Source organism: Bacillus rossius, chromosome 1 (assembly GCF_032445375.1).
Source record: "Bacillus rossius redtenbacheri isolate Brsri chromosome 1, Brsri_v3, whole genome shotgun sequence".
NCBI lineage: Eukaryota > Metazoa > Arthropoda > Insecta > Phasmatodea > Bacillidae > Bacillus > Bacillus rossius.
This window is the reverse complement of record NC_086330.1, coordinates 133,589,045-133,612,573: the sequence shown is the minus strand read 5'-3', so window position 1 is coordinate 133,612,573 and position 23,529 is coordinate 133,589,045. Positions and strand designations below refer to the sequence as shown.

The 23,529-nt window shown below is 40.2% G+C and overlaps 1 protein-coding gene across 1 annotated transcript in view; it reads right to left on the bottom strand.

Annotated features, from left to right (window-relative positions):
• Positions 1 to 21,519: 21,519 nt before the first annotated feature.
• Positions 21,520 to 23,529, bottom strand: part of LOC134535872 (odorant receptor 22c-like) — a 49,988-nt gene continuing 47,978 nt past the window's right edge. The window contains exon 8 of the mRNA XM_063375255.1: positions 21,520 to 21,636. Within this exon, the coding sequence (XP_063231325.1) occupies positions 21,520 to 21,636 (117 nt within the window). The remainder of the gene's footprint in view (positions 21,637 to 23,529) is intronic.

The following is a 23,529-nucleotide window of genomic DNA, read 5'->3' as shown; positions in this document are numbered from 1 at the left end:
AATTATTGAACTTTATTTATTTACAGACTAATTTTTTTTACAAATAGTAAAATTAAAAAAAAAAATGTAATTAAAGTTGGTATACAAAATAAGATTTTTAATGTTAACAACCCGGATAGTACCAAAATGGCAACAGTGGTCGCCATTTTCTCTGGACTGCAATCTAAGCGCGAGACAATTTAGATACAGTAATGATTTATATATACGTCTACACATCGCATTACACACGAGTAGCCACTTGCATTGACGAAACATTGTCAAACAGGGACCCCGGACAGGCGCTCAGCTGAAATTTCTTCCACAGAGATTCGAACCCACACTCACGAATTCCATTAATTCAAAGTAGGATCTTCCAGTTTCCGACAGTTTACAGTGATAAATTTGTGACACATATAGGGTGGAAACTAAATGATAATAGCTCATAAGCGCAGTGTCTTTGTGTAGCATGTATAGCCTCAATTGTATACATAATTAATAGCGCCAATGGGCGGTATTGCGATGCTTGTTCTCTTCGTGGGCCCCAGTTCACTGACCGGGTCTGGCACTCGGACCACGAGGCCCCAGCTGACGTGACAACACAGTTTGCGTCACACCCTGTTGCTGTATTTTCTGTTCAAGCAACTGGGATGAGCAGAGACGGTGACAAAGGCTTGCTATATTCCGGGTAATGATGGGTAAAATAATATGCTTTTATGTTTTGATTGATTGGTTACTAAGCCGATTAACGGAGAGATAAATCGTAAGACGACTTCAAAATCCGAGAAAATGTTTTTTATTTGTGTAGTACAAGGAATCTTGATTTTATATGTGTAAAATTCTTAGCTCTCGGCATACGGCGTTTGGTAGGAGTAAGTTCGTGAAAATGGAGCGGATGTCGATTACCGGAAAGATGGTGGACCCACGTGTAGCAACAGAAAACACGCATGTAGTCACTTTCATAAACATCATGAGACATATCAAACATTGTTGTGTGCCAAATGAAATTTTATGGTAGTTAAACTACCCTGGAATATGTTTGGTAAACTAAAATAGTCATAGTAAAAATAAATCACAAGTTTTAAAAGATCTAAGAAAAGTGGCAATACAACAATTAATAATACATATTCGCCTTCTAAGTTCTCAAGAAGGTTAATGGCACAGCGGAAGAGCGCACTCTGGGTACCTCCAAAGGCGTGGTTCAAATCTCGTCATAGGAAATTTTTAAAAACATTTTTATAACGTTATAATAATATAATAATAATAATAATAATGTAGAATAAGCTCAGTAAAGTAAAGGTTTGTTTGTGGGAAGAATTTGCAGACCGACTACAGTCGTTTAAGCAAAATATATATACATATAACACATACTTTATGTTAAAATATTGTTTTAAAATGTGTCAGGTTAATATTTTAGTAATGCCATAGACGTATAACTTCTAAAGTGTAAGGAAACTTTATAAAATTAATGTTTAGTGAATTTTAACAATATGGACAGTACTTTAATAACATTCCTTCTCGAAAATCAGGTCCAAAGCGGGGTTATTTTTTATTGTTTTTCAGTTAAAAATTTCCGGTTGTTTCGTGCTGCTAATTGCTATCTGCGCTTGATGGCGACAAGCAAAGTTTCCGATTCAGGCAGATAATTCTAGCGGCGGGAGCAAAAAGGTATGTGTGTGATACTCATCCAGAAATTTTGGTATTTGAAAAGCGAATATTTTATTTATCAGTTTATTTTTAACGCATTATTTTAAATTATTTCTACGTTAAATTTCATGTCCGTGCTTCGTATTATGTTTGTTTGTAACATGAACAACATGAGAGCACTTAAGTTTGCTCGTTACTGAAGATGTTTACACATCGCTGGTGAGTACTGAAAGCATCGCTCACATTTTTTAAAAATTTGTTATACTTATTACCCCATTACAACCCATTATCAATATAATTAAAACAATAGAATAAACTCAGTACGTATCTTTCTTTGCATATTTTGCATGGTTTTCTACTGATCTGGTAAGATTTTAAGATATGCTATTTCACTTCATTTAACTTAAACTACATTGTTCTCACCTCTTAGGGATAGAATTTCAGAAAATGGTTAAATTGAAGTTAGTAATTAAGGTAAGTTTTTGAAGTGAAACTTCTTTGCTGAGAGGGTAACAATTTCCGAGTGTTACGAAAATTCCGATCGCATGAGCGAAAATAGCTACGAACAGTATGTGGTGGGGTAACCGGGAGAGGAGGAGAAGAGTTAGGTACGTGGTGGGGGAACCGATGATAGAATCGGCAGGGAAAGATATAAATGACGCAACATACTTTGACTCTTGCGCTCTCGCGCTCTTGCGCTCTCGCTCTCTTGCTCTCTCGCTCTCTTGCTCTCTTGCGCTCTTGCTCTTTAACTCTCTTGCGATTTTGCGCTCTTGCGTTCTTACGTTCTTGCGCTGTTGCGCTGTTGCACTCTTGCGTTCTTGCGATCTCTTGCGTTCTTGCGCTCTCTTGCGCTCTTGCTCTCTAACTCTCTTGCGCTCTTGACTTTTGCGTTCATACGTTCTTGCGCTCTTACGTCCTTGCGCTCTTGCGCTCTTGCGCTCTTACACTCTTGCGTTCTTGCGCCCTCTTGCGTTCTGGCGCTCTTGCGCTCTCGCGCACTTTCATGTGCGCGGTTGTTTCTTGAGGTTGGCGCGTCGAGCTATCCCCACTCCGGGGCCGTTGGCGCGGGCGGTGATCTCTGGAGCAGCCTTGGGCGGGCTCCACCGGTGGCGTGTGGCTCAGTGAACCCTGCCATGCTGCAGGGATAGGCGGGTCGCGGAGGTCATCTGACTTGCTGGCATCTTGTAAGGGAGTGTTTGGGCAGAGGGCAACACAACGGGGTTTGAGCTTATTGTAGTGCACCGCGCCACGGTCCATCTTCGCAAGAAAATATTGTTCTTTCATGTATGTTTTATTAATTTAACTACTTGTGTAAATAAGTTACGTTAAACAGTGTTATGTCAGTATTGGTTTAGCTGTGCAACTAAATATTTCTGCTGGTATAATGATTTTCGAGCGTTAGTTTGATATGGGTAATTATTTGTCACGAACTATTATTTGATGAACTAAATCATACACTGTATTATAGTTACGAGCCCACGAGTGTATAAATATGTCAAGTTTAACTAAGAGGCGTGAATATTTCTCAATCGGAGTGTAGTTTTTGGTGACTGTGACTCAACAAAGTATCACTGTGTTAGGTCCTATTCGTATACCATGTTGTCACTTTCACATGTCAGATACCTACCTCAGACTATACACGTCCATTTGGACAATTAGTTAAGCTGCATAAACTACCAAATTATCGGCAGGATTCAAGTCGAAGAATTATTTAAAATTTAAGTTTGTTTTAAATGTACGAGAAAATTTTTTAGTACATTTTTAAATTCAAAGCATCTACAATTTATTTATTCTAGTGAAAAAGAGTTTTTTTCATTTGCGATCATACTCGCGTCCTTACTATTCTCAATTATTATCTCTTGTTCTATTAAAACATATTAGTAATTTATCTCCATCTACAACTAATAAGAAGTTTCTCTTCTGTCGCGCGTGGACTCCACGCACAAATGTTTTATTCACAACAAGTATTATAATATTTTCTTGGTTAGCTTTGGAGCTATAATTAATCTCTGTATAACATATTACCATCTTTTCATCCCTTAAGGTGTGGAATTTTGTAATGAAATAAAGTTTGGTAGTGTTTAAGTTAGATAAAGGTCTTACTAATAAATAAAGTTGCTTAGAAATCAGTTAAGTAATTTATAAGCAATGCCGAAACAAACCGACTACTTTATAAAATATACTTTATTTCTCAATACATACGTAAATTACCTGTATGTTATGTACATATTTATTTCTCCAAACAAATTTATAATAAATATATAATTCTAGAATGCAACGCATATTTATACTTTTAAAGAATCCCTTCCACCTTTCGGAATATTGGAAGCTCCTAATATCAGTCTCGCTGGTACAAACATCAATAGTTGAACCAAATAAACAGCATCAAAATAGGTTCCGAAATTCTCAGGTTTCACTGGTCAGTAATACAACTGCCAAGCGTTCCGGAACGACTGATAATAGCAAATACAGAAACATACTTTTTACTGTTCCATTCAAACTTCATTAATGCTTTCAGTGCTTATCAACAATATCGGGAACGCACTCGTTGTAAGTACACTTTTTGAGCGAGCCTGATTTGATAGTATTAGGCTATTAGGAGCAGAGAGGAAATGTACATACATTATTAACACCGATTATACACCATAAAGAGTGAGTGAGAGAGAGAAAAGGGGAAGGAGATAAAGAGAGAGAGAAATAGAGAGAGAGAAAAAAAGAGAAAAAGAGAGAAAAAAGAGAAAGAAAGAGCGAGAGAAAAAGAGAGAGAAAGAGAGAAAAGAAAAAAGAGAAAGAGAGAAAAGAAAAAAAGAAAGAGAGAAAGAGCAAAAGAGGAAAGAGAATCAGAAAGTGAAAGAGAAAGAGAGAGTGAGAATAGAGTGACACACAGACAGAGAGAGATATATAGACAGAGTCAGAATAGGATAAGAGTTATTTTAAAACAAAATTTCCTCTCTTTAAAGCAAATAAAATGGTATGCAAGAAAATAAAGATAAATAAGTTACATATATGGTAAAGTAGTGAATATTCTGTTTATCAAACTTATGTCACTAAGTGGTTGAAAAGGGGGTGAGATTTATTTTATAGAAAAAATTCATGTTTCTGATGATAATGGTGGTGATGTTAAGAAATTTAATTTACATAATAAACATTCTAGAACTGCAAACTTATTTAAGCCTGCATAGTCCGGTCAATTTAGACATTCGAAGGTGCATAAAATCCCAAGCTGAAAATCAGTAAAATTGTTCAAAACATAATTATAAATAATATTTAAAAGTTCCCCATCATTCCCGTGTATGGAAAAAAAATTTATTCAAGGTCAAAGGTCAAGAAAATGAGTTTTTCGCGAATTTCAGCAAAACGGTAAGTTTTATCATAAAAGTACCTTAAACAAACATTGTAGATCATAAAATTATCTATAAAAATGTACCAATACGTTTTTCCTACGAGCCACCGTTTCTGAGATATAACGATTCAAAAAGGTTATAAAAGTTGTTATCGTCATATATGCACACGTTTCCACGCCACCTATGAGGTAGTGTACTTAGCGCGTTTTTTTAAATGTGGTTTCCCCAGTAGGCCTACTCCACGGGTCAGTTGTGATCCTGTTTAATGTGAAACTATTGCAAAATAACGGATATCTTCAAAGATAGGAAAAGATAAAATCAATGTAAATTAAAAAAAAAAAGTGGTGAAGTTAATTCGCCTGATTCGTAAGTTTCAAATTCTTCTTGTTCTTCTTCTTGATCTTCTTCTTGTTCTTCTTGTTCTTCTTCTCCTGCTTCTTCTTCATCTTAATTTTGGATGCAAGTAAATTGCGTCAATAGCGATGTATCGCATGACACTTCGTCGGAATCAAACGAATCCTCCATTGTTTGTGATTCAACATTAGAGCACGACTGGACTTGACAATTTGTGCATGCCAGAGAACAAAACAGTCCGACTTTTTTGTAACCACATTTAGCACTGCATCTCTTTTTGCAGTTGCAAAAAACTGTGTTCAGCAGTTTTTCCGGCGCAGGTGGGAGTAAAGTTTGAACTGGCTCTAATATATTGTAGACCAACTTCCAACCCCAGTCTGTAGGGTCTAGCTGATAACCAAGCCACACTTGAACTTGGTAATATACCCGAAAAAGATGTTGATGAGCAGAATTGAGGTTGGAGTAAGACAAGCTAAATGAACTTGTTTTTTATTTTTAGTATTTTTAACGAAACATGCATATCGATGCTTATCTAAACAGGTAGCTTTTTTAGGAGCTCCGTACATAGAAAGAAGAAAGCGGATGCCGTTGGTGATAACTTCTTGTTGAGTTGAATTACTCTTTTTAAAATTTCAGCACATTGAGCTAAATCTTGTTTTTCAAACATTTTGAAAACTGCTGTTTTACCCCTCTTGTAAAATGCAGATGTATCACATCCAGTTATTACGTATAAAAATAGTACATGATTTTGACACTTTACAAAAGTAGATAAACTTTTTGATGAATATATATCTGATTTATGTTGAGCTTTTCCTGGTTTTAAGAAAAAAATAGTTTTTTCAGTTGGCGTTCGAGCAGTGAGTAATACCAACAACATGCATATTATGACGATAACAACTTTTATAACTTTTTGAATCGTTATATCTCAGAAACGGTGGCTCGTAGGAAAAACGTATTGGTACATTTTTTATAGATAATTTTATGATCTACAATTTTTGTCTAAGGTACTTTTATGATAAAACTTACCATTTTGCTGAAAATCGCGAAAAACTCATTTTTGTGACCTTTGACCTTGAATAAAAATTTTTACATACACGGGAATGATGGGGAACTTTTAAATATTATTTATAATTATGTTTTGAAAAATTTTACTGATTTTCAGCTTGTTGGGATTTTATGTACCTTCACTCTCATTTTTTGGTCTAGATTGACCGGACTAGCAGGGGACTGTGGGTGAATGATTGTGGTGTATGATGGATGAACACTGCAGTTCTGACTTCTCAACTGCCTTCCTTACGACGTAGAGGTTCTAGGAAAAGACAATACGTGCAAGGGTTTAAGTAAGCACACTAATTTATTACACATTACCATACTCCCGAATTGGGTTACATTTGAAAACAAAATAAACTCTTTCTTCAGTGTGTTTCATAAGCGAATGCGCCGCGCTGTACGTCGCTGCTAGTCTGCGAGATGTCAGTGTACTGCGCCTACTTCACATGAGGCACTGTACTTAACTAAAAAGGGGGAAATGATAACACAATAATTAAAAAGTGCAATACATAAAATATTATGTAAGCTGGCTTTATCTTAACTGAAGTTACATAGAAACTGCGTCAATTAGAAACTGAATTTGTTACTTTTTTGCCTTAGTGTTGGCAATAGCATTACGGCGATGTCGATTGAAAACTTCAATCAGCAAGTTCTTACAGCGATAAAGAGATCAGTTACAAATATACAAATTACGGTCGTAAAAATCACTAAGAGCTATATCCTACTCTGCGAAGCCAATTTGCAAATGAATAAAACGTAAGTTACAATGTTTACAATTTTTAAAAGATTATCTATATGGCGCATAAGACATAGGGTCAGTCCTTCTAGTTCGAATCACAATGGCGCCTTGTAGTATGAGTTCTGAATCAGTGTCCAGTTCTTTGACTTAAGAAACATTACTCTCCAGCTTTTAATAAATGTTTATAATAAATATATATTTTAAGCCCCGCGTTAGTGAGCATAAGGCGCCGCCCAGGATTGCGGCTGCAGCTGTTTCGCAACTTGCCGTAGTTTCCGCTCTTGTGCAGCGACTGTCCAGGGACGGCGCGGCCCCGTCGGGTTGTCGCTGCTCCAAGTTGGCGCAGCGACTCCGGAGTCCGTCCCACAGCTCTCGTCCCGGCTGTTGTCCCCGAAGGTAGCCGTGCAGCTCCTGACGGAACTGCTGTCCACTCGCCCCCCCCCCCCCCCCCCGCCGCCGGTGCTCCTGGGGAACCTCCTCTGCTGAACCTGGTGTCACTGGCACAGGGTGGTGTCGACTGTTGTGCTGGGGGCTTGTGTCATCGCCCAGCTGCCCCGTCTGCCCTTGCAGCCGTGGCTGTCTACTCCCGTCGTGCTTGCGTGACGTAACGTCCAAGCCCACTGTAGGCCTGGTCCGCTCTTCATGGCGGGCGAGTGACGTCTCGACGGTCAGCGGCCGGCGTCAGTGTGCTGACACTGTGCTTGCGGCCCCTGAGGCCGGGTTCTTGTACTGGTTGGCTTCGGCGGTCACGCCTGAGGGCCAGTCAGATGCCGCTATCTGACATTTCCAGGCGGGTTGCGGGCACTTCAGGGATGCAGAAGGGGAGTTTCACGGGCTGCATATCGCTCAGGCGTGCAGCGGTGTCGCTCGCGGGCGCCCGCGGTTATAGGAGCTGCGCTGCCACTCCCGTGTCGTAGTGATAGTGTGCTTGATTCAGGGGACCGTTCACACCTTAACAAGCCATTTCATGATATTTCCCTGTGTCTGGTTAATTGCTAATGAAGCGACAGGTAAGAATCTAAAGAAAAAAATATAACATAGCGTATTTGATCTATTTTTCGAAATAAAATATCTAAGATAAAGAGGGAGTGGTTTTGATTTAATAGTAAAAAATTTAAAAATCTGAAGATAATCATACGAAAGATAAAATATTGGGTGTGAATAACAAAAATAAATAAAAATTTTCTTTAATTTTTTCCAGAATTCCATATAAGAGAGGCAAGAAATTAAGGATGACTAACGCGCATAAAACATTATCTACTATCAGTGTTGAAGGGTCCTTCGATTTCTGTTTAGTCACGAAGAGTTCTGAAGCACTCACATCTCTGTTTTATATATATACAGCTTACGGCTTAAGCTGACGGATAAAGGCGGTTTACTAGCGGCGAGGATCTGTGGCGGTTCGTTGGTGACAGGAAGATCAGGTGTGGATCGATTGTCGAGCCAATTCTGCTAATGAGAGAGACAACAAGAAGAAGCCGCCGCCGCAGCGAATGTAGAGGAAATCCCCACACCCCACCTCCCACTTCCACCCTCCTTGCGTGGAATCTGAACTGGAAGTTCGCTAGGGGGAAAAATAGTTTCGTGTCTGACAAAAAATATTTTGTCAGTAAAAACCCAAAGAAATATTTATTAGTAACATTTATAGTGACAGCACAACAAACTTACGGCCTAAAATACTAGTAACGACAAAAATAATTCTGTAATTAATAAGCAATTATTACATTTTTTTCAAAACCTTATATTTTTTGGGATATGTATTGTCACAAATGTTTTCTAATGACAATGAAACATTTTTGGTGTGTACTGTGTCCTAAAGACATATACCAGGTTGAATTTTATTTATTTTTGCTGCCTGCAGATTTACGCAATAAAATAAATATTTCTAAAATGGCACCATAAACGGGAACTGAATTCGTTACTCAGGTATGAAAACACAGGAAACGATCTTTTTAGTGAGTTTAGACGACGCTGTTATTGAAACATATATATGCTACGGGTAATGCTATAAGAAGGAGTAAACCTAGTCTTACCCGGGTTAACTTAGCATTATCCAAGGGTGTTGGGTAAAGTCCGAATAATCAATAAAATAAATTTCAATTCGGTGACTATCTGTGTAAACCTAGATCTACCCAACACTGGCTGGGTAATGTTAGGTGTTGCGCCATTTTTGAGCACGTTAGTACGGTTAGGTTAGATTAGGTTATTTAAGGTATCAATCAAGGAAAATTATCAATTATTTTGTAGTTTTATAGTTTTATTTGCTACTAATATTTACATTACTAATTATATCCCCACACTTAATGTCTATTAATAACTCACTAATTATCTGTCAAGTCCACAGTTCACACTCCTCACTGGAGCCAGTCTCAATAGTGGTTCACCCCTTATATATTCCGAAATTGAATATTTGTTGGCATATATGAATGGTATTAGTTTTGTGATTATGTTTAGTTTGTTTTATAAACCACATATAATGATTTAAAGGGGCTACACAACCTTAATTAAAAATAGTTTCAAATGTTTATCTGTTTCTTAATATATTACCTTTGATCATGGAATCATGGTATGTTTGTTTTTATGCTATTTATTTTATAAATGATTCCTTGTGAAACTGGCTTGTTTCATAACCTTATGGTTTCTACCATAATTGAAGGCTCTTCGAAATGAAATAAATAAGAACATGTTTAAACCAAATATTTACTCATAACAGCATGTAATCGTGTGTAAACAGTTTTCAATGAACAGTTAGTCGTAAAATTGAAGAGTTTTTCGACAATAACTGCATACATACAATCGATTTAAAATCAGTATACGACCTGATTTCAGGCTCACAGTTCATGCCATGATGGAAATAAAACTTAATTATCAAGTTTCTTAAAAACCCTTAAAAAATCACTTATTGAATTGACTTAACCATTTAAAAACTATCGAGCACAGTTGAATTATGAATCAAACTGAAATCAACAATCAAAAGAACACAAAATTACAACGGCAAAACAATCTGTTAAGATACCCCTCTAATATGATCGCCCGAGTGGCGGGCAGCGAGGGTATTAGCGGCAGAGCAGCCGGCCAGCACGCCCGCTGCGATAGACGCCCCCCTCCCCCCTCAGGCCGCGGGCGCTACCAGGAGAGCCGACGTGTGGAGTTATGGAGATAAATTAGGCCACACAAAGTCTCGGCTCGACATGCAATGGCTTTACAACTCTCCCGAACAAACAGTAGCTCCGGAAATTAAAACCACGATAACCATCGCGCAGTGGTAATGAAATGCGTGCATTCTACACCTTCAAAAATCTTATCCTGTAAAAGTGGAATTTTTCTGCACGAGTGTTTGTTTGTACATTACAACTGTTGGATGAAAAAGTACGTCTACGTGCGTTTTTAATGGTTATGCGTTGCTTATATGCATTGGTCAAAAGAAATAAGGGAATCAGACAAAAATTATTAGGGGATCAGAGAAAAATAATTAAAGGTTTTTTTATCATATCCGATACAAGAGACGAGTTACAGTGCGATATGGTGACAGATACATAAGGTTATGCTCGTTATTGTCATGAGATGGGACAGCTCGTGTCATACACAAAATAGCAACAGTCCATTACGAACGGCCAATACTGCGACGCACCTACGTGGCACGGACTCTGTGAAATGATCAATGAGATGTTGGCTGCCATTAGGGAATCTTCACAGCTGTGCAGTTGCTCCAGCTGCAGTGAGTCGTCCTAATGCACCCCGGGTGTGCTCGGCTGGATTCAAGTCCGTAGAGCTAGCTGGCCGCGGCACAAGCTCGATGCTTTCCTCGTCCTACATGCGGTCAGCCAACCACCATCGGGTCTCCTAACTATGTGTATCAAATCCCTGAAGTATTTCTTTAAAGTTGTTCACACAGCTTGTGTCCACGCATTACAGTGCACTTTGTGGCGAGAGTCGTGGCTTCGATCCCAACTGCTCGGGTATAAGAGTGGAGTCGGATACCTCGGTGGTGTGGAGTCGAATATAATCTTGGAGGTTTCGTCGGCGTAAGCCCTTGTACATAAAATCACGACGTAAAACCCAAACAAATGAAATTTTTTCGTCATCACTGACAACCCGTTAAAAGAAAAAAAAAACAGCTCTCGTAACTTGGAATATGTACTCTTATGGTTGGTTCACACTAAGAACCTTTCTTCCTTATTTGTCAACTTTATTTTAGAGGAGACAGACACTCTGCGGTCTCACTGCTCGTTTGTTGACACTTGCCACGGCTAGGCTCGGCTTAGCGTGAAGCCTACTATTCACTGACATCCGATAAGTCCCCGAACGTATCTGGAGTTCACCGCTCTATGCAGGTTTTCCCTGGCCCATAATTAGCATAGTTTTAAGATAGGGCAGTTACTCATGGCTGGCCAATCCCCCAAAAAAGTACACGATGCATGCGACCCTCTCCCTGCGTGGCAAATCCCAGCACGACTAGGCGTATAGGCTTCGGCCTGAGACGCACCTAGGTCCCTCTCTAACCCAGACCCCTCCTACGAATACACTTAGTTTGTAGTTTGGTTAAGGAAAAATAAAATAATTTTGCACGATTTCCTAAAGTATTACTATTTAGAGCATTTTAAATGTCACTAACCTAACATTACAAATATTTCATTTTGGTTACGATTACCTAGACGTGAGGAAACATACCTTCCTGAAAAAAATAAAGAACGAAATATTTTCTTTTACAATTATAATAATGTAAAGATACACGAACGGGATTATTCGGGGTGTAACATACTGTTACGATCGCGCTTGGCTGCAGTGCTTGGCGTCGCCGCGCTCGTTCGGCCTGTCTGCGCCCCCTTCCACCCGCATCCTCTCCCTGGTATCTCGTGTCATACTATCACGCGACATCCTGACCGTCGCAGCGCGCACCTGCCTCAGATCGAGTTACTTAAAGAGGCCGCACTGCGGAATAAAAGGACTCAGACATGTTTATCGGCGCGTTTTGTGGGAACCCGATGCTTGTTGCGTTTATCGGCGTTCTTTGAGCAGCCGCCGCGTCCTTCGAGGACTCACGACGCGTTTCTGGGCATTTCGACGGCGAAGGTCGCGCGATATCTCGGAGACATGCCCGATTGTTCTGGACGGGAACCCAAGGGCTATATAAGGAGGTTGGGCCAACCTTAGAGTCAGTCTGAGTAGGAGTCGGAGTGGGGAGTTCTCCCGCGGCGGAGTTTCCGGGCGATAGTGCCGCGGGTGCGGCAGAGTGGCGAAGTCCTTGGACGAAGGTTCCAGGGCAGGGAGTGAGTGAGATCAGTGGAGTCGGGAGTTTCCGGGCGATAGAGTCGCGGGCGCGGCGGAGTCCCGAGTGAAGTTGCGAGCGAGTCGTCATGTGGGATCTCGGCGAAGGGTGTGACGGCGGCGGCGGAGTGCGGCGACGGAGTCCCGCGGCGGAGACCCACGAGGGGTGCTGCGGCGAGAGTTGCGCCGGAAGTGCGGCCCAGCAAGGTGTGTGAAACGAGTGACTGGGGAATTGACATTTCTTTACGTGTAATTAATTATCTGCCAATTTAGAAGATTATTTGTAAGTGACAAGTAGTGGTAATAAATAAAACTGTGTGTGCGAAATAAAATCTATTAATTGGGCTATCCTTTACGAACCCCCGCGGAAAATCGTAACATTTTGGTGTCAGAAGTGGGATAGCCCTAATTAATAGATTTAGGATTCAGTTAAGAAATAGGATTTAGTTTTTCGAGAGTAAAGTTAGCATTTAAAAATTTAGTGAATTTGTAATTGTCTAGAGCTAGTTTGAGTTTAATGTAGTCAGTGATAGTTTTGAATGTAATAGAGTTATTGTTAGTTTAATTAGATGGTTCGTCTAGGTCATTTAAAAATAAGAACAGTTTTAGAAAAAAATTATTTAGGTTGTTTAATTAGTAAATCCTTTAGAGAGAGATGGCTGCTGAAGAGTTAAGTGTAGAAGATATCGGGAAGATAAGGGTTGCCCTAGAAGAGATCAATAATAAAATGGAAGATATGGTGGCCAGTGTGAGGAAATATAACAAAGAAATGTTAGCCAGTATGAAGAAGGGTCAGGAAGAAATGTTAGCCAGTATGAAGAAGGGTCAGGAAGAAATGTTAGCCAGTATAAATAAGGGTCAGGAAGAAATGTTAGCTAGTATGAAGAACTTTAAGAAAAAATGGTATCTAGTACAAAGAACTTTAAGGAAGAAATGGTAACCAGTATAAAGAAATTTACGGAAGAAATGAAGAGTGAAAGGAAGGATAGTAAGAACCACCATGAAGAAAAGAAGAGTGAGTCGAATAATAGTGTAGAGGAATTGAAGAAGAGTCAGGATGAAATGAAGAATGGCCAGGAAGAAATGAAGAATGAAATGAAGACCGAAGTGAAGATAAACCAAGAGAAAAACAGCCAAGAGCAAAATAGTGAAGAGAAGAACAGCAATGAAAAGACCGGCGAAGAGAAAACCAGCCAAGAGGAGACCAGCCAAGAGGAGACCAGCCAAGAGGAGACCAGCCAAGAGGAGACCAGCCAAGAGGAGACCATCCAAGAGGAGACCAGCCAAGAGGAGACCAGCCAAGAGGATACCAGCCAAGAGGATACCAGCCAAGAGGATACCAGCCAAGAGGATACCAGCCAAGAAGATACCAGCCAAGAGGAGACCAGCCAAGAGGAGACCAGCGAAGAGGAGATCAGTGAAGAGGAGATCAGTGAAGAGACCAGCGAAGAGAAGAACAGTGAAGAGAAAAACAGTCATGAGGAAATTAACCAAGGAGAATATAACAGCCAGGAAATGAAGATGAAAGAAGAGCTGAAGAAAAGCACAGAAGTAGTGAAGATGGGTTACAAAGTGTGGAATATTGAACAAGAAGAAATGAAGATAAACCAAAGAGAGAGGGTAAAATGCCAAGAAGAACTGAAGAAGAGCCGAGAAGAGATGAACATGAGTCAAGAAGAGATAGAGAAGCGCAAAGAAGAAACGAAGAAATACCAAGAAGAGATGCAGGAAGACCAAGAAGAGATGAAGAAAAACCAAGAACAGGGGAAGGAAGACCGAGAAGAGACAATGAGCACACAAAGAGTGATGAAGATGGTGCAAGGAGTAACTGAGTGCAGTCCAGAAGATATTTAGAAGAATGAAGAGGGAATGAGGAACCAAGAAGAGACAAAGAGGAGCCGGGAAGAAATGCTGTGTGAACAAGTAGCTGCGAGAGAAGAAATGGAGAGAAAAAGGGAAGATACAAGGAAACATTTGGAAGGCAATAAGCAATACACTCAAGAGTATCGGGTCAGTCCAAAGCATCGGTCAGCCCGTCTCGGACAGCTGGCTGAACGACATGGGGTATCTGCGACGCAGAAGTGTCGCCAGGTGACAAGAGAAGCTACATCTAATGAGAGAGAGGGTTATCGAGTGAGACTGTACAACCCGCGATGGAGGAAAGGCAGGAGGCCTAAACTTCGAGTAGCATGGGGACCTCCACGAGGAGATGTATTACCTGTTCGGGACGAACAGGTTTAAGGAGGGGGCAATGTTACGATCGCGCTTGGCTGCAGTGCTTGGCGTCGCCGCGCTCGTTCGGCCTGTCTGCGCCCCCTTCCACCCGCATCCTCTCCCTGGTATCTCGTGTCATACTATCACGCGACATCCTGACCGTCGCAGCGCGCACCTGCCTCAGATCGAGTTACTTAAAGAGGCCGCACTGCGGAATAAAAGGACTCAGACATGTTTATCGGCGCGTTTTGTGGGAACCCGATGCTTGTTGCGTTTATCGGCGTTCTTTGAGCAGCCGCCGCGTCCTTCGAGGACTCACGACGCGTTTCTGGGTATTTCGACGGCGAAGGTCGCGCGATATCTCGGAGACATGCCCGATTGTTCTGGACGGGAACCCAAGGGCTATATAAGGAGGTTGGGCCGACCTTAGAGTCAGTCTGAGTAGGAGTCGGAGTGGGGAGTTCTCCCGCGGCGGAGTTTCCGGGCGATAGTGCCGCGGGTGCGGCAGAGTGGCGAAGTCCTTGGACGAAGGTTCCAGGGCAGGGAGTGAGTGAGTTCAGTGGAGTCGGGAGTTTCCGGGCGATAGAGTCGCGGGCGCGGCGGAGTCCCGAGTGAAGTTGCGAGCGAGTCGTCGTGTGGGATCTCGGTGAAGGGTGTGACGGCGGCGGCGGAGTGCGGCGACGGAGTCCCGCGGCGGAGACCCACGAGGGGTGCTGCGGCGAGAGTTGCGCCGGAAGTGCGGCCCAGCAAGGTGTGTGAAACGAGTGACTGGGGAATTGACATTTCTTTACGTGTAATTAATTATCTGCCAATTTAGAAGATTATTTGTAAGTGACAAGTAGTGGTAATAAATAAAACTGTGTGTGCGAAATAAAATCTATTAATTGGGCTATCCTTTACGAACCCCCGCGGAAAATCGTAACAATACGTAGACTCACAATTCCTAAGGAATTCCTGCATAGCCAATACTGATTTGTTTCTTTGGGTTTGATAACAGCTACATCCAATTGCAGAACTATACATATAATATATATAAAAACAAATTCTAATGCTTTCAAACACTAATCACAAATTTCGGAGCACTCGTTACAGCGATAAGAGGGGATGGGATCGAAGCCACATTGTGATTCCACTAAGACTCCAAAAATAGAACATGATAATTTACAACATTTCCCAAACTACCAAAGAAAATATTCTCGGCTATTTATCCTAAACACGAGCCTCAACATTCCACTACTGGTTGTTGCTTCGTAAGCAAATATGCTACTATGAATAAAAGCACCGTTAATTGTGCACATACATATAAAGATCATTGATCATAAGTAACATTACTTATTTACTTGTAGTAATAGTTCTCGCTGTAAACTGGAAACCACGTGCTTGAAAATACTAAATTCCTGAATATCTCTACAAACCAGCCAAAAATAACAAGACATCTACAATAAATAACACTATTAACCTATATTATCGGTATGTACATATTAAAACCCATATTAAAAAAAATACATTTAAAAAATAGTCACTGTGATAGATAAAAAAATAAGAGAATTCTGCTTCGTTAAAATAAGACCATCTCGCAAATCGGAGCTCAGATTGAAGCTGTAACTCGCCTGCTGAACTGCTGGCACCAGGTGCTGGTTGTCAGGGCTAGGCATGCGACTTGCTCTCCTTCACTCCAGAACTGGGCCTCGGACTTCCGCAGCACACGCCTGGACGACGTCACCACTGCGTGTCTCCCACGGCTCCAGTCGACGCAGAGACGTCCGCCGCGTTTCCACGCTCCCTCAGGACGCACGAGAGCGTAACTCCCGACACTGACGTGGCCACCCGTCAGCCCCGCAACCAACTTGCGCTAATCCCGGGGCCGGACGTCTTTTCGGTCACCGTCGGCACACCTCTCTCCTTCAAGAAACAGTGCAATGCACATTTTATCCGAGGGCGCATCTTCACTACGTCCAGGTTAACCAGCACCACGCAATTTGACGCCAAGTAACTTCAGTAACTTAACCTAAATATCTTAACTCTCTACCCGGAATATCACTCGTCATCTGTCATAGTTCATTATACAATTGTATTCCGTTCAAAATACTATTCAAGAATCAGGTTAGAATTCAAAGCCGCGCCGCGCCCAGCATGCCACCTGAAAAAAAAAACATTCGCTTCCAGTCGAGCCACTCCCGAGTTCTTCTGCGTAACTCGTGGGCGGTGTCGTCTCGGTTACTCGCCCCGCGAGTCATACCTTCTGGCCCGTATAGTAGTGTCCCGCCTCGGGAGCGACGCTTCTTACCACTGCAGCAACGCGTCGACGGCCCAGCGTGGCGTGATGTCACATGAGCAGATGGCGGCGTGACAGTGTTGCGCTCAGTCGGTCTCGAAGTACTTCTGCCGCACAGCTGTGAGCTGCTGAGGGGTTTATATATCCCCCATCGTAACATATCCGCGTTTCTAGATTATTCCAAGCTAGCCTCCTTTGGAACTGTCTGCGATTCGGTTTACGGGTCACGGTTCACGGGTCACCGATCTTCTTTCAGCATCTAGAACCTTCTGAGCATGTGGAGTTTAAGTTCATGCGGGTTGCCTGTCTCCCAAAGATGACCCGTGCCACAAGGAGTGTTGCTGGTGGCGAACATATCAGGGGTGACCAATATGAACGTCTTGGGAGAGAAATGTTCCTGTGTCACAGGACAACGGTAAAAAGTTCAAAATTGGAATTAAAGCTTCTGGTTGGTCAGCCTCATGGTTCTAGGTTCGATTCTTGCTGGGGTCGGATATTTATCACTTGTGGGAGAAAAAAAAATATTTCAGGATTCAGGATTGCGTGTTGTGTTGTTATTTCACTTGTATACTTTGGAAGGCAATGGCGAACCACTACAGCATCATTTCGTCTAGTAAGGCCGGGATTACAATAGCCCGTCCCGACCATCCGTTACCCGATCGTCATTCGTTCGTCCGTCAGCCGGCGAGCGATTTATAATTAGAATAACCCGCCCGTCAGTAAAATGTTTGTCCATTGCAACTCTGCCAACGGATAAGAAAATTTATATTTTGGGGGGGAAAATGTTGTTTAATTAGATTAGTTTGACGATCATGTAATTTATGCACTTATTACTCATTCAACTCAAAATTATTTTCACTCTAGAATTTATTTAAATATTATCTGAGTTACCATGCGTAGTTAATTACACTTCCGTGGCTCGGAAAATTTTTGTTTAAAAAAAAACTTAAAAATATTTTCAAAAGTAAGTTAAGAAAATAATTATGGTCGCAGCTTTAACAACCCAACAAACTTCAAAATATTCTAATATAAAAGTAGACACGCACAAATCTTGCAAACTTCTGAGGGGTTATAATTTTATCTGTTGGTTCGTAAAAAGTATGAAGTTACCAAAATTTTGACGTACGGTTGGATTAAATTTTTAGGTCACGTGACTGACTGAAGGAGGCTCAAGTCCCAGGTAACGTCATGACACTGGCTGGGGAATTAAAACCAACCTCCGGTCGATAAAACTATCATTTCTTGATACTTCGACCATTGGCCTTAAAAGGCAACGGAAATTGGCGAAGTAAGAAAATCAACCGTGTTTATTTTTACTTTATGCAATATTTTGCGCGCACTTTTTAACGGTTCTTGATCAGTTCTAAGGTAGTTTTTTTTTAATGATCCGTCCGTTATAATATCTTCCCACTCGGATGTTGCCAACTGACTAGAAGGCTTACATTTGTGAGAAAATCTATCTTGAAAGGTTGACGTTCATGTACGCTAAGCAATTACAAATCAAATCAGTATTTTTCTCGGTTTAATATTTATTTAAATAGATTTTTCGAGTCAACGTGGGCTATTAATTACACTTTTGTTTCAAATATCAAACTTTGAAACGTGTTCAAACGCAAGTTAAAAACATTGTATGGTTCAGCTAAACAAATAAACGAACTATTATACCTTTAAATAAATAAAGGTAATGTATTTCAGTAATTTTTGTTGTTATAAGTTCATCGTCCGTCCGTTGAAAATTATAGCTCGGTAAGGTTTTGACGGACGGATGGATGTAACATTCTGGGCCATCTGATTGGCTGGCGGTCACGTGATTGACGGGCGGATGCGACGGGTCGTTGTGAGTCCATCTTTAGTTGTTACATGTTCTTCCCCGAAGCTTGAACCGAATAGCGCCCGGGGCACCTCCACAGTAATATTCCCCTGACCTTGAAAGTAAAACCATGCATAAGAACACCCGTGCCTGCGCATAGCGTGACTTCAACAGGCGGTGTAATTATATAATAATCTCGTTAAGCCCTGCAGACCACGCCAGGAACAAACTGTGTAATTGGCGCTAATGAATGAAGGCCATTAGAGTAGAGTCTTCGGATAACAACGGCAATTTCCGACGATACCTGCCACCTGGCTGTATGGAGCCAATAACAGTTACCAACAAAGAAACAATTCGTTTATAAACTGCGGCAGATTACACGTCTTTATCAAGGTTTTTTTTCTTCTAGAGATTGAGGTCTCCTTTATCTTACCACACTTTTAAAAACGAAACATCACCGTTTTAAAACGTTCGTGATTTCTTTTTACGTTTGAGTTTTTAATCTAATACCCGTATGAGTTAAAAAAAAACACTCATTAATGCTATTTTTAGTTGCGTTGTGAATATTTTTAGTATCGTGGCTTTTTATAGTAAAAGCAAACTTATATATAGTGTAAGGTCATTATATACATTGTCCCCTTAATACATTATATTCAGGCGCAGAAAACTGCCCGGAGTGTATAGCTGTAATGAGGATTATATAACATAGAACATGTTTCATTACCTCGAGAAGAAAGCTATTTTATCATCGAAATGCATATATGTTTTTCGTAAAAAAAAATTTTCTATTATATTTTTGTTCTAATTAAAGTAGTTCTATTGAGGTGACTATAACTGGCTATTTCCAATATTAAAATTGATTATTTTACCAAATAAATCCTTGATAAGCTGTTTTGAATAGATTTTAGTAACTGTTCTCAAATTAATTTTTTCCAACTCACAAATTTATTTTCACCCATATTAATTTTAAAGCATTTAATTGTTTAGCAAGTGATAGTGGAGCTAACTTAGGGCATGAGTCCAAAAAGGAGACTGTCCAAAAAACCTGAAATTGTAAGCGCAATTTAAGATTCATTATGTTCCGGAGATTTTGAGCACTACACATATAGCTCTAAATTATATATTTAACGGGTATTTCAAGACAATAAAATTATGCTTTGGTCCAAATCTCTGCTGTTACTGCTCTTTCAGAGGACACGGAATAAACGAATGTCTGGATTACCATGATACCTATTCTTGCAAGATAAAGAAATCACTAGTTAAAGCCGGTATCCCAAGACACAAAATAGGGTTTAGTTGTTGAGTATGCTACACCTGTACCCTAACCGTATTCCATGTGCACAAAACCGTTCCCAAGCCCATAGACAGGACACGGCCAGGCCCTTATTTTTTGAGAATGGATTTTGGTGTCCTATCCGTGACCTATCTGTTGCCCAAACTTCCATCACGCATGACAGAGCTTACTTTATCTGTGACTTAGTCCAGATGGCGGACCCGCGTCTAGCACCATGAACTCGTATATATTTCCTTTCGTGAACATCGAAGAACGTACCAAACGTATTGGTGTACCATATTAAACTTTATGGTAGCGGAACTATCCTGCAATACAATTTTACACGTTAAAAGTCATAACAAGAAATAATCGCAAATTAAAAAGTACGAGAGTGTGGTTCCATTTTTGTGCGACGCTGCTGCTATATCTAGTATTTTTGCCTTAACAATTCGATCGATTGATGCAAAACGTCCGCTATTATCCGTTGAAACCAGTTTATAGCCTCGCGCAAGGTACCGTTTATTAAAACGGTTGCTCATTTGTTTTTTTTTTACTGGGATTCGGCTTGAACACATTCTGGAATACGGCCTGCGTTTTGGATTACAGTTGTGTCACAACAATCGTTCCCCAATGTTTCAGACATCCCGTGCGCAGTGCAGACATTGACATCAGTCATACTAAGTGAAGTGAGATTATGATGTTTAGGGGACCCGGAAATTTCGCGAATTAGTTTGGTGTCATGCTAGAATAGAAAGTCTTATGTTTGCTCTATCAATGTTCGCATTTTCATTGGCTGATTTCTTAGTGAGAATTTTTTTCCTTTTAATAGGCACCACCTGTTTTGCTTGCTTCTCTCCTAGCTGAATATCGTTAGCACACGGCCGTAAATGGGCGTGTCCAAATAACTGCGGGTCAAATCGTGAACGCAGTGCCAGACTATGAAGGATTGCATTCTAGTTTGTGACCAAATGAAACAGCGAAATTCTCGCACCTCTAAATGGACCCATACACGCTCAGTTTAACTGTCCGTTTATCTCTGTGACGTCACGGCTGTACGATAACTGAAGCTACTGCGCAGGTTTTTTTCCGTCCAGCCATCCGGTTTTATTTTGTACCGAGTTCCGACCGACCATCGGCCAATCCTTCAGTTTTTCCATCCGTTCTCTGTTATATTTTTATTGTTTGTGTAATTGAAAATGTCAGTCACGATAGCCACGAACAAGAAGAAGAAGAAGAACCTACTTATTTTTATCGAAACGTACAGTTGTCTAGAAAATCCAGCCTACAGCAAAAAAATATTTTCAAGCAGGTTTGCGTTACCTGAACTGCTCCTGTCCAACCACTCCTGTGTCCATACTCTTCTATTTATTCGCTGATTTTCATCTTTATCCCCCTTCTGCAGTAATGAAGCAACTACCAAACCGCAAAATTATTATTTTATATTATCGTGTGTACCGCGCTTTTCTGATATTCAATATACTGTATAACTGACACAACCTAAGAAAAAAACTGAAGAACCTGGGCGAATAACGGACACTTAGTTCAGTTTTTTCCTCCGATCAGGATTCAGATAACGTACCAGGTGTACTGGACGTGCGCGGGCCGCTTCAGTGGTGCCGCTCCGCCTGTCCTGGCTTCCTCCAAGAAGACGGAGTCGTTCCTCGCTTCATGCTGTGGTCTTTCCTTCCCCAGCGACGCAGCAACACCGGGTCCATAAACCACGCAAGACACGCGAGATGCAGAGAGTTGTACGGTGACGTTTTCGATGTGCCCGCTGATAAACTACTCGAGCACCGGCCAACCGCCATCGGTATTTTGAATTAAAATGTTCCGAAAACTTTTAAAGATGCATATACAAGCGCCAATTTCATGCGGCTAGCACCTGGGCATATCTTCCTTTTACAATTCCCCCCAAACATAATACACTTTTACTAATTCAAGCTTATTTGTTATCAGTTTCAAAACAGCGTATTATGCAAATAAATACTAAGGTTTTTCAAAGACGTAGACTGTTTGTCTTTTTTCTTATTTAAATTTAATAAATGTTGGAATTATTTATACGGCTGTTATAACTATCGTAATAAAATATGAGTTATAGTAAATACTGTATATTTTTTCCACGCTTTATATTAGCTTCACCTGTATGTATGTTTGTAACCGACTCCTTTGGGTGCGATTTTTACCCACTTTAAATGGCCAGATTTTATTCAAACTTTGTAGATTTATCGAGGACCGATGACACACTAATTTGATAAGATTATTCCATTTTCAATTTGCAAAATAAGATTTTTGTCAATTTATATAATTTCACAATATTTAGTAGGCTTTGTTTTTTATCGCGCCAAAGACAAACTGAAAGAAAAGAGTTCGCACATTGTAAAGAAAATCATTTCGCTCATGTGCGAACTCTTTTCTTTCAGTTTGTCTTTGGCGCGATATAAACAAAGCCTACTAAATATTGTGACATTTAATTAAATGAAAAGTGAGAGTGGGTTATGATTATTGTGAACAATATACTTTCTTGAAGAGAATATTATCTATATTTGTAAAAAATATGAAAAAAAAAAACCCTGAAATAACGGCTTTAAATGTTGTTTATTTCGTTAAATGAGAAACACAATTACGTCTTTGTTTAATTTTACCAATTAACTAAGAGTGAAACATTATTGTAACACAACATTTTCTGCAAATATTTCACGAAACATGGAAAAATTGAGGTTTGATTTTGCTGTGAAACCAACAGCAGATAGGAAATCAAACACCATATGCATAACCTCAATAGCTACACCTGATGGGCAGATTTTTGAAATTCCACTCGAACACCAACCTGCAAATCTACACCAAGCAGTTAACAAATACTTCCAAACTTTGCCAAGGTCAGTAAATCATTAAATAAAAGACATCATACACGGAAAATATGGATAAGTTTGACAGATGATATATCAAAAACATAATTGGAGAGAGAGCAAAACTTACAGTTTAAGGATTTTTACCTGGAAGAAATTGAGGAAAAAACAAAAAGTGCTGAATCTATACCTAGTGGATCAAATAAAAAAATGGAAAAAACTGTTAGAAAAATTTCTTGAAGAAAAAAAAAAACTATATCTGAAACTCAAAATTTAGGGAAAATTGCAAAAGATTTCATGATTGAGAAATTCACGGGCAGAAACTCAAATGCTTACCAGTGGATTAAAGATTTCAACAAAGAATGTGAACGTTTCCTAATAAAAGAAGACAAAAAGAAAATAGAAAATTTAAAACATTTCTTAGAATACTCCAGTGTAGTTTGGTACAACTGCATGCAAATGAAACTTACAGTGGAATCGGACTGGAACAAATGGGAGAAAAATTTTTGTGAGACATTTGCAAACAAAAGATGGTAACCCATCAGATATGCTGACAGAATAAACATCAATGACTTCCCGACTATATTGATTTTCATAGCAGGATATTGAAATTATTGAGTACTGTAGTTCTTCAACACGCTATATTGGATATATATTTTAGAAGCAGCCAATATCTACTCAAATTCACTTTAATAGTAAAGTCATGTAATAAATAAAAAATTGAGCCACA